The 11,320-nt window shown below is 41.1% G+C and overlaps 2 protein-coding genes across 2 annotated transcripts in view; both read right to left on the bottom strand.

The window, feature by feature from the left end:
• The window catches only part of LOC147329680 (ribonuclease inhibitor-like), a gene marked incomplete at its 5' end in the record, with an annotated part of 61,298 nt that overhangs the window by 26,301 nt on the left and 23,677 nt on the right, over positions 1-11,320 (bottom strand). The window lies entirely within an intron of this gene.
• On the bottom strand, positions 2,357-5,783 carry LOC147329683 (uncharacterized). The gene is made up of 4 exons (XM_086291018.1): positions 5,646-5,783; positions 3,141-3,272; positions 2,879-3,028; positions 2,357-2,772 (listed from the first exon to the last, which is right to left on the bottom strand). Exons 2-4 carry the CDS (start codon positions 3,227-3,229, stop codon positions 2,655-2,657), a joined length of 357 nt encoding a protein of 118 aa, XP_086147144.1. The 5' UTR covers positions 3,230-3,272; positions 5,646-5,783; the 3' UTR covers positions 2,357-2,654.

The following is an 11,320-nucleotide window of genomic DNA, read 5'->3' as shown; positions in this document are numbered from 1 at the left end:
CTGGTTCGTCTGTGTTGTCTCCCCGTGTCTCCGTTTAAGGTTTCAGGTTAGTTTTGTAGTTTTTTCAGTAGAGGTTATCTTAGCTTCTGCACAGGCCATCTCCACTGCACTTCACCGTTTCAATAAAGCTCACTCACTTCACAGCAGTGTCGGCATCTTGGGTCCTTTATTAAATTCAACATGGCTCGCCCCGCTAGCCGTGACATAAGATGTGAAAACAATATCCAAAAAACACGAGAGACAAACAGGAAATAGTTTTAAGGTGCAGGGCCAACAAACTGAGTCTAGCCATGAACTCAGAGTTGATTGAATTAGCATTTTGAATTGGCTGATCTGAGCAATCAAGTCTATGTTCACTTTGAGTTAAGATTATACGTGATTGATGGAAAAGAAAAAAGCCGTCATCAGCAACTGATTCTGATTTAGCAGGTTTTCAAATCTAAACGGTACCCATCCCTAGCTGGCTGTAGTTAAACCTTTACTTAAAAAGCATCCCTAGACCCAGCTGTCTTAGCTAATTATAGGCCAATCTCCAACCTGACAATCCTTGAAAGAGTAGTTGGGGGGCGACAATCAGAGGGGCAGTGTGATGATCTTAGGTTACGAACTACCGCAGTCAAGTCATTAAGGGAAACAGGATCAAACTGCTCTAAGACAGCTGAGCACACAGGAGAAAGACTCGGATCTGAGGCAGCAGTCGGCGAGACAAGAGCCCTAATAGATAGAAGCTTGTTGTTAAAAAATGCTAAAAAGAGTGACGCTGAAAAACTAGTTCATGCATTTATTACTTCCAGGCTGGACGACTGTAATTCATTATTATCAGGATGTCCTAAAAACTCAGTGAAAAGCCTTCAGCTAATCCAAAATGCTGCAGCAAGAGTCCTGACAGGGACTAGAAAGAGAGAGCAGATTTCTCCTGTTTTGGCTTCCCTTCATTGGCTGCTCCTCACATACAAGGTCTTAAATAATCAGGCCCCATCTTATCTTAATGCTGCACCACAACACCTGATCTCTGGTTTCCTCACCTCTTCAATCCCACTTTAATACTTGACTAAACTCATTTTCCTGTTTAGGTGTTGAGGCAAAGCCGCCCATCTACAATGCAGGCAACAGCAAACGGAGCTATTTTTGATTCCCTTTGAGTTTTTTCTACTTTTGTGCTACAAAATGTTCAAGCTGATTAAATTCATTAGAATAAAAGTTCAGATAATTTTCTCCTATTAATGTTGGAGGTAGAAATTCAGGTAACTTTGCACAAAAACTGGCAGAAATTTCCTTCAAAGATGGCGTTTTTACTTTAATACTGTGAGTACATTTCAGAGCCTGGACTCTTTTACCTTTACTTGAGTAAAGAAGTTGAATCATTATTTCAGCTTTAAGAGGGTATTTTAACACAAACATCAGTCCTTCTACTTAAGTATGTTTGACACTTTGTTTAATCATCATTTTTAATGATCAAATATAATTATGTTTGTTATTTGTGGATTTTAAATGTCCTTGACAGAGACAGATGATGATCATTATCCTGCACTGTGCTCTCAGGTTTGGTCGAGCTAGCACAAAGAATGGCTATGTTGAACTTCCTCCTGGGATCTACACTAAGAAGTGAGTCCAACATTAGCAGGGTCTCTTTCCTTTATCTGGATTCACTTTAGCATTCACAGTCACGTGAAGCTTGTTATTAACTCGATAAGTCAACCCAGGGTTTCAGCTGAGTGCTCACATGAAACACATGGTGTTGGCAGCATCTGATCAATCATATTCATGGAGACGTGTATCAGCAACAGAGCAGCTGAGTTTGCAGAAGGAAGTCAAACTAAACCACAGGAACAATATGAGGAGATTACACACATAATAAAATACTAGCAGTAACACAGCTGCTGCAGACAAATCAGTCGTGTGATCGTGTGTGAGAGGAGAAGGACTGTAAAGGAGTTTGGTGTTAAAAGCTCTGTATGAATGTGGGAGACTTTGAAGGGCTTTAAAAAGGCCAATATAAAATAAAAGGCAGCAAAATTGCTGAGTGTGAAAGTCACCAGACTTATCAGACCTCTGTGATTAAGACCTGTAAGAACACCTATTTGTACTTGTTGGCATTATATCAAACACACACGTATATTAAGCCTTTGTTTGAACTCTGGTTGAATTTGTTACTTTCAGACTGTGAAACATCACAGAGGCTGCAGCTGCAGATCTTTTATTCACCTGGAAATTTACTTTAAATGTTAGATGGAAAATGTGTTGCTCAGTTTAACCAAAGTAAGAACAAGAATCCATAAACCTTCATAAAGACAAACATCTCCCAGAACATTGAGCTGCTGAGGTGTCACTGAAGGGAAAAACTATTTGTCCTCCTCCATCCAGCAACACCTGAAACACCTGAGTGGAAGCTCCTCCCTACACTGTGTTTGAAGCAAAGCACAAAGGAGACACCTGCTGGAGCAGCTGGAGTCCTACAGACACTCAGCCTCTTCACTACACAAACACCTCCTACAACATCCACTCTTTCCACTCTGACTGCTGTGTTTGTGGAAACACTCCAACACACACCGCTTCACATACCAACATAGAAATGTGTGAAAAAGAGCTGAGCTGATATTAAACATGAGGATTTATTCAGAAATACAGAGTCAGGAACAACATCTAGACACACATTACCTCTCAGCAGCAGAAGAACAGCCTTTAAAGTTTATATCAGCATCCTTCGACACGTTGCTCTTTAAGGAAACACAGCTGGGTTCAGGTCCAGGAGATTCTGGCCTCTTATTGATCCTAAAAGAAAAACAATAAATGTCACAGCTTCATGAGACAGGAAGGAAAAACTGGAAATATTAAATTAAAGACATGATGAACAATCTCATAAAAATAATGTACTTACTCTTTGTCACATAACAGTCTTTTGTTAAAGTTTACACCAAAACCCTTCGACTCGTTGCTCTTTAAGGAAACACAGCTGGGTTCAGGTCCAGGCTCTGGATTAGTTTCAGGGTTATGTCCAGCTGAGCCTGGTACGCCCCACAGCTCTGGGCTTTAAAACAACACACACAGAGGTATGAGTGTGAATAATGATGGAGCAGTGATGTGAGTGCTGAGCTGTGACATGGAGAAGAGTCATGGACAGTTAGAGATGGTCATCTCACCTCTGAGCTTTGGTCTGGCTCTCATGTTCCCCACACAGAGTGCTTTTAGAGGGAGGGACTCCCTCCTCTCTGTCCTCACACTGATCCATGCTGCTCAATTCACATCAGCTCACACACACTTTCTACCTTCACCTGCAGAGGAAACACAAATCATTCATGTGCACATCAACTGAGAGCTGCAGAGGTCGTGTCTGATGTGTTGGACTAACATCCATCTGAGACGCAGCTTTCATCAGTTCACTACAAAAAGTGTCACAGAGCCCAGTTCAGCCTCCAAATCCTCCATTACTGTAGTCCTACAAAGCAGCAGGTCAAACATGGCTGCAGAGAGCAGCTTTATGTCAGTAACCATGTCCAGGACCGAGCTGACTGCTTACAGAGTTCATACTCTAACTGCTAGCTGCTCTGCTAGCTAAGCTAACTCAGTAACAGTGACTCTGACAGCAGTTACTGTGGAACAGCGGCCGAGCTCAGGACACATTCAGCGTGTTTAGTCTGAGTCCTGGACTCTGATTCAATGGATTCAATCCAGCTCAGAGTTTCATGTGTTCATCAGAATAAAATACATGTACTAATATAACAGAAGTAATGCTCTGAATGCAGGACTGTAATGGAGGATAAACAAGGTTTTTACAGCCTGAAAGAAACATTCAGTTCATATATTTGTAGACAGTGAAGCAGTTTTTAATACTGCAGCTGTTTCCTTCACCTGTGTGTGTGTGAGCCACACCTTCATGTGCTGCTTTAGAAATATGTGGTCTGACTGCTCAGACTGAGTCTAGGAGGAAAGTTCACACGCTGGAGAAAGTTTTGTTCCTAACTTTGTCAGAGTTCGGCTCCAAAGACAAAGAAGACGGAGCTCACAGTCTGTAGATGGTCCTCAGTGTGTGTGTGAAGCACACAGGAGTGTGTTTATGTCAGCAAATCAGTGTGTGAAGAGTCTGAGGGAGTGTGTGAATGAGACTCAACACTGAAACCAACAGTCCAAGAAAAGCGTCTGGATTTCTTTAAGTTTAACTTAAAGAAGTCCAGACGCTTTTCTTTTTGTCTCCATAATGTCTCCATAATGCTGCAATGTTATCTGCCCCAGAAACACTGTGCAGAAGCTCTGATGGTGACACAGAAAAGTCACGGTGGAGATACTTCTGTCCACCTTTGATTAGACTCATTATAAAAAGGAAACAAAGTTTGAACACAGTCATGTTTCCAGTTCACTGACTTACATTTATTCCATGGACACTCACTCTAACCTGAAGCACAGCTACAACCCAACATTGTTGAGGCCTCATCTCCTCCTTTCCTGACTGTAGAGGTTAAATATGCAACAACCGACAAATAAAAGAATTTGGTTCATTTCAAAGAAATTCACACGGTGACCAAGTAAAGTAACCGTAGTAAAGGAGACAACATCCCGTTGATGGTGGGATTATTTGAAAGATTTGCTTTAGTCACGTCACCAAATGCAGTTGAACCACCCGTGGATCCATGTTTGACCATTCTACCACTCTGAGCTCTGCTTTTGAATCATTTTATTATTATCATCATTCATTTATTCATTCTTTGGAGGGGGGCTATTTCCTAATGCCGCCCTAATAAGCTGATGTTCAAGGGGAAATATAACAGAAACTCTTTCAGTGTTATTCATTAATAAATTAACAGATAAACTGTGAAGAAGAAAAAACTGAGATTTAAAGGAGAGAGTGAGAAACTTGATCATCCATCCTCATAATACATGTTCATCAGTATCTGCTGTGACCATACTGCAGTAATAACTACAAGTCTACATTTCTGTGACTGTTGATCAATCACAGCACGAATCTGAGCTCATCTCTGCACACAGAGCAGCTTCAGCTCTGGGATAAACTGCTCGCTTCACGTCCTTCTCAGCTCACAGACACTCATCCTGATATTTTCCTTTAACATTTGATGGTATAATTCATCTGAGTTTACACTTTATCTGCATAAATACAGAAAAACAGACCCAAACACCAGAAACCATCAGTTTCACGATCAACGGGAAGTGGCTCAAACGTCACAGTTTCATAACGTCACCCTGAACTCCACTCACGGAGTTTCTGTCGCCATTGTAGTTTTTAAAGTCCCGTGATAAAGGCGGGTCTTTCTGTGAATCCGCACGCTCATTGGCTAATAGGTCGAGATTGACACATCGTTATCCAATGAGCGTGCGGGAACTTCCGACATAAAGTTGTTTCCTTTGAAAAACCAAAGTCTGATTATTTTTGCCTCCACTGACGGAGCCTGTTGTTCCCGCCACAGAGACACAGTAATGTCAGAGCGGTGTTAACACTCACCCTGCCTCAGCACAGCTCTCACTCTCCTCCTGCTCTCTCACACTAAACGGAGGCTCAGCTAAACTCACTTCCTCTCTACTTACAGGAAACCAGCGCTCAGAGGAGCCGACCGGCCTCACATTTCACCCACAGACACGAACAGCGTGGAATTATTTTATGTCATAAGAAGAAACATATTCATGTTAACACTCACCTGCCTCAGCTCCACCTTCCTCCTCCTGCTTTCACTTTCACTGCTGCTCCCTAAACACAGAGGATGCTGGGACTTGTAGTTGTTTCCTTCCGGTGCGGTCTTCCTCTTTGTTTGTTTGTGTTTGTGTTCAAGTTATTTCGATCATGTAAACATCAACAGAACACGTGAAGCCACACAGAGTTTGTATGTCGAGGTGGGTAGGAGGGTTTGAGGGTTTGGGGAGGGGTCAGAGGGAAGAGGTCTCTCAGTCTTGACAATCCACATTGATGGCATTGCATCTTTCAACGTGTTTGTGGGTCGATTTGGATGCTCCAGGTGTGAGAGCAGCCACTCAGCCTCTGCTGCAGATGTGTGTCACAAGTTCATCTAGTAGTGAGACGGTGGCGCAAGATGGCGAGTTGAGCAGTCGCACGAATTAGGAGCTCGTTGAACTTGTCCCAGAATTTACTTTGTGTTCGTTATTGTTTCCACTCGAAAGTAGTAAAATGACTGCCCCAAGTATAGTTAAACCTGCTAAATTCAAACTCGACCTCAAAAAACAAGAAACAACATCGCCATGTGATGGAAAGGAAGACAGCAGAGAAGGAACGGATCATGACTACGTAGAAAAAACCTTGAAAAAAGAGTGGACGAGCAGCTAGCTGACCTGAGTGTGCAATGCAAGCAAGCTAGTACGATGCTAGCCAGCCTAGCCAAAGCGGTTCAGTTCAACTCGGAGGAGGTGAAAGAATGTAAACAAAAGGTTAAAGAGTTGGAGAGACGAAACGAGCAGTTGACCAAAGATAACTACGATCTCAAGGAGAGAGTGTGAGAGCAAGAAAGGTACAAAATGAGGTGGTGCCTCCGGATTAAAGGATTAGAAGAGAAAAGAGATGAAGGTGTCAGATCGCTGGTTATTGGAATTCTTGGCAAGATCGCACCTGATATGATATCAAAGCTTGAAGAATCTGTGGATGTGGTGCATAGAGTTGGGAAGAAGATTGAGAACAAGGTCCGACATATCATCATTCTGTTTGCTCTGAGACACGTGAAAGAGGAGATTTGGCGTCGCACCAAAGATTCGGCTGTCTGTAAGAACGGGGGTTTCCACTTCGCTGAGGTACTGCCGCGGGAGGACTGGGAAGAGAGGAGGCGGCTGTGGCCGCAAATTGAACAAGCCAGACGGGCTGGGAAACGGGCCTTTTTCCGGGGTCTTCATGGATACATCGAAGGACGGAGGATCATCGACGTTGAATGAAAGACTTGATGTAAGACTGTATACAGTGGAATATTATTAATGGGACAAAAGAGTTCTACTTAAAGTTAAAGGTTATTAGTCACTGAGTTGGTGACAAGTGTTACAATTTAAACTCATGTTTATATATTTTTCTTTTCTTTTTAAAAAAAAAGTTATTTTCTTAGCATATTCTTATTATGGTTCACTCAAAAATTTCTTTTGGTTCATTAAACGTTCGGGGTTTGAAGGAAATTGTTAAGAGAAAGGCACTTTTTTTATTTTGCAAGGGGCAAAAATGTGACTGTCTGTTTTTACAAGAGACTCACTCTGTGGATGCCGATGTTACCTTTTGGGCTAATCAGTGGGGAGACAAGATTCTTTTCAGTCGTGGATCTAACAGATCTGGAGGTGTGGCGATTTGTTTTAATAAGTTCCCAGGGGAGATTATAACATATAAAGCTGATAGTGAGGGTCATTGGTCAACTGCAGCTTGAAGAGCGAAGGTATATTTCTAATTGTTACAAATCTTTATGGACATAATAACGAAGGTCAAAATAAACGTCTATTGGAAAATCTAACAAATGTTATTTCAGAGTTTAAAGTTATGTACCCCACAGATTACATCCTAATAGGAGGAGACTGGAACATGACCTCAGATGAATGGATGGACAGATGGCCTCCTCGCTTAGGAAGGAGGCAACAGAATAACATTATTGAGAACTTTTCTAGTGATAATAATTTTACAGACATTTGGAGAAGTTTGAATCCTGGAGTTAAGAATTATTCATGGTTTAAACCTAATGGAGAAAGCAGGTCAAGAATTGATTATTGGTTAGTGAGCGATGACATTTTGAGGTGTACTTCACCATCTAAAATCTCCAAAGCACCCCTATCTGATCACTGTTTCATTGATCTTGTCTTAGAACCAACAAGGATGAAACGTAGTAGCAGGGGATATTGGAAATTTAATGCCAGCCTTTTAAATAAGGACAAGTATTGTGATAAAATTAGACATAAAATTACAGATATAAAAAATGATGACTCAGTAGTGGGTAATATACAGAAATGGGAACTTATTAAATTCAAAATCAGAGAATTCACTATAAAATTCTGCAAAGAACTGAACAGGGAAAAACGGGAATATGAAAGTAATTTACTTCGTGAAATAACTCAGTGCTGTAGTAAAGAAAAACTAAACGTGCAAGAGAAGAATAAATTGATGGAGTTACAAACTAAATTAGACGATCTTTACCTAGAGAAAGCCCAGGGTGCCTTTATAAGATCGAGAGCCAAGTGGATTGAGGCAGGTGAAAAGAACTCATCATATTTTAGTAAGCTGGAAAAGTGCAGACAGCAGAGAAATCTAATCTCAAGCTTGTTGATAAATGGGACTGAATGTAAAGATTTCAGAAAGATTGAAAAGGAAGTCTTCACTTTTTATTCCAAATTGTACTCCTCAGAATATTCAGCAGCTGATTCTGATAGTTTCCTTGATAAGATTCATAATCTCATCCCATGTATTGACAAGCCGTACAAAGATCTGTGTGATTCAGAGCTTAAAATTGAGGAACTGGATTTGGTGGTCATGAAAATGGCATTAAACAAGTCCCCAGGGACAGATGGACTCACTACTAATTTTTATCAATTCTTCTGGAAGGACCTAAGAACTTTATTGTTTGATGCATTAAAGGAATCGATAGAGAAAAAAGAAGTGATGCCGAGCACGAAACAAGGGCTGATAACCCTGATCCCTAAATCGGGTAAGGATAAAAGAATTTTAGACAATTTAAGACCCATCACCTTACTAAACACTGACTATAAGATCCTGTCTGGAGCTGTAGCTGAGAGGCTAAAGAAAGGCATCTCAAACATTATCAGTGAAACACAATCAGGTTTTTTGAAAGGAAGACTAATTCATAACAATATTAGGCTGGTTTTGGATCTCCTTGAATACAGTGAATTAATCCAAGAGAGAGGGTACATCCTGTTCTTGGATTTTTACAAAGCATTTGACTCAGTTGAACATACGTTCATATTAAAAACTCTGCAGTCTTTTGGTTTTGGAGAGGAATTTATCAATGTTATAGAGATGCTATATAATGACATTAACAGCTCTGTTTTGCTAGAACATGGTACATGTTCAAGGTTTGAGGTTAATAGAGGGATAAGGCAGGGATGTAGCAGCTCACCACTTCTGTTCATCATGGTTGCTGAGCTGTTGTCTATTTTCATCATCATCATCATCATCATCAACTTTATTTATAAAGCACTTTAAAACAACCACAGCTGACACAAAGTGCTGTACATTGGAACTGTAAAATAAAATTACATGAGATATAAATAAAAAACAAATAAAAGAAGAGTGAAATCATTAATTAAATAACTACTGCATTAAAAAAGAAACTAAGTCTCACTGAGGTTAAAAGCCAAGGAATAAAAGTGGGTTTTAAGACGTGATTTAAAAGTGGACAGTGAAGGGGCCTCTCTAACATGCATGGGCAAATTATTCCATAATTTTGGAGCCACAATAGAGAAGGCCCTGTCCCCTCTGAGCTTCCTCCTGGATCTCGGTACCTCCAGGAGCAGCTGGTCAGCTGACCTGAGAGACCGACAGGGTATGTGGGGATGAAGAAGCTCAGAGAGGTAAGGCGGGGCAAGACTGTGTAGACATTTAAAAACAAACATAAGAATTTTAAAATTAACTCTAAAAGACACAGGCAGCCGGTGCAGAGAGGCCAGCACGGGGGTTATATGCTCTCTTTTTCGAGTTCCTGTTAGGAGTCGTGCAGCCGCATTTTGAACCAGCTGCAGACGTGAGAGCAATGACTGACTGACCCCCACATAAAGTGAGTTACAGTAGTCCAGGCGGGAAGAAATAAAAGCATGGATCACTGTTTCAAGGTGCTGCCTCGAAAGAAAAGATTTTAGTCTTGCCAGTCGCTTAAATGATAAAAACTGGACTTCACCACTGCTCTGATTTGGTTGTCCAATTTAAAATCACTGTCCAACTTAAAACCAAGGTCAGTAACAACAGATTTAAAATAGACTTCCAGGGATCCTAAAACAACAGAGGAGGACTCACAGGGACCACTGGGTCCAAACACCAACACTTCTGTTTTCTTTTTATTAAAATTTAAAAAGTTTCGAGCCAACCAAGCTTTAATGTCATCTAGACATGTCAAGAGAGGTTTTATGGAGATGGCATCCTTGCGTTTTAGTGTCAAATAAATTTGGCAGTCATCGGCATAACAGTGAAATGAGATCCCATGCCTTCTAAGGATAGAACCCAGAGGCAGTAGATACAGAGAAAAGAGCAGTGGCCCTAAAATTGAGCCCTGTGGGACACCACATGACAGAGGAGCAGAAGACGATTCGTAACCGAGAAGGCTGACAGAGAAAGTTCTATCTGACAAATAAGACCTAAACCAATTGAGTGCAGTGCCACCAATACCCACTACATCATGTAATCGAGAAATTAAAATATTGTGGTCTACTGTGTCAAAGGCAGCAGTTAGGTCAAGCAAGACAAGAACAACATGGTTACCAGAATCACATGCCAGAAGGATGTCATTAAAAACCCTTAGTAATGCAGATTCTGTGCTGTGAAGGGTTTTAAAACCTGACTGAAAAACCTCAAAGATTCCATTTTCATCTAGAAAATCTTTCAGTTGACTAAAAACAATTTTCTCTAAAACCTTGGAGACTAAAGGCAGCTTGGAAATAGGCCTATAGTTCGCTAAAACTGTGTGATCAAGGCCAGGTTTCTTAAGCAGTGGCTGTACTACTGCATGTTTGAAATTTGCAGGAACCACACCAGAAGACAGACTGCTGTTAATAATGTCAAGGACATACTGTTGTATACTAGGAAAAATTTCTTTAAAGAATTGTGGAGGGACAGGATCCCGTGGGGAACCTGTGGGCTTAATATGGCGAACCACATCCTCTAAAGAGGAGAGCGTCACAAGCTCAAACTGAGTGAAAACAGCAGCGCAAGGGACAGAGACAGAGGGGTCAGAGTCAGGAGCTGTGATAAGAGCCCTGATGGTGACAACCTTTTCAATAAAAAAGTTCAGAAAATCATTGCAAATCTCAGGAGAAACTTCCAAGCAGACATTCAAAGGAGTATTAAGAACAGTGTCAATGGTCCTAAATAACACACGTGGGTTATGACAGTTGGAAGAAATAATATTTGCAAAATATTCCCTTTTTGCCTCTTTAACAGTGTTCTGGTAGCGATGCCAGCAGTCTTTGAGAATTTGAAATGATACATGCAGTTTATCCTTTTTCCACCTCCGTTCTGCTCGACGACATTCCCTCTTAACAGCACGACTGCTCTCATTAAACCAAGGCTCAGGTTTAGCCTTAAGCTGCCTGGTTTTTAAAGGAGCCACAGAGTCCATGATTTTTTGACAGCAAGAATTAAACCAGGAATGTAGGTCTTCTGTGTCAGAGGAATTAT

This window comes from Aulonocara sp. 'chitande type north' Nkhata Bay, linkage group LG5 (assembly GCF_057382095.1).
Source record: "Aulonocara sp. 'chitande type north' Nkhata Bay isolate Kocher_YH1m ecotype deep benthic linkage group LG5, A_spYH_male_GT1.1, whole genome shotgun sequence".
Classification (NCBI taxonomy): domain Eukaryota; kingdom Metazoa; phylum Chordata; class Actinopteri; order Cichliformes; family Cichlidae; genus Aulonocara; species Aulonocara sp. 'chitande type north' Nkhata Bay.
This window is presented reverse-complemented; position numbering and strand designations above follow the sequence as displayed.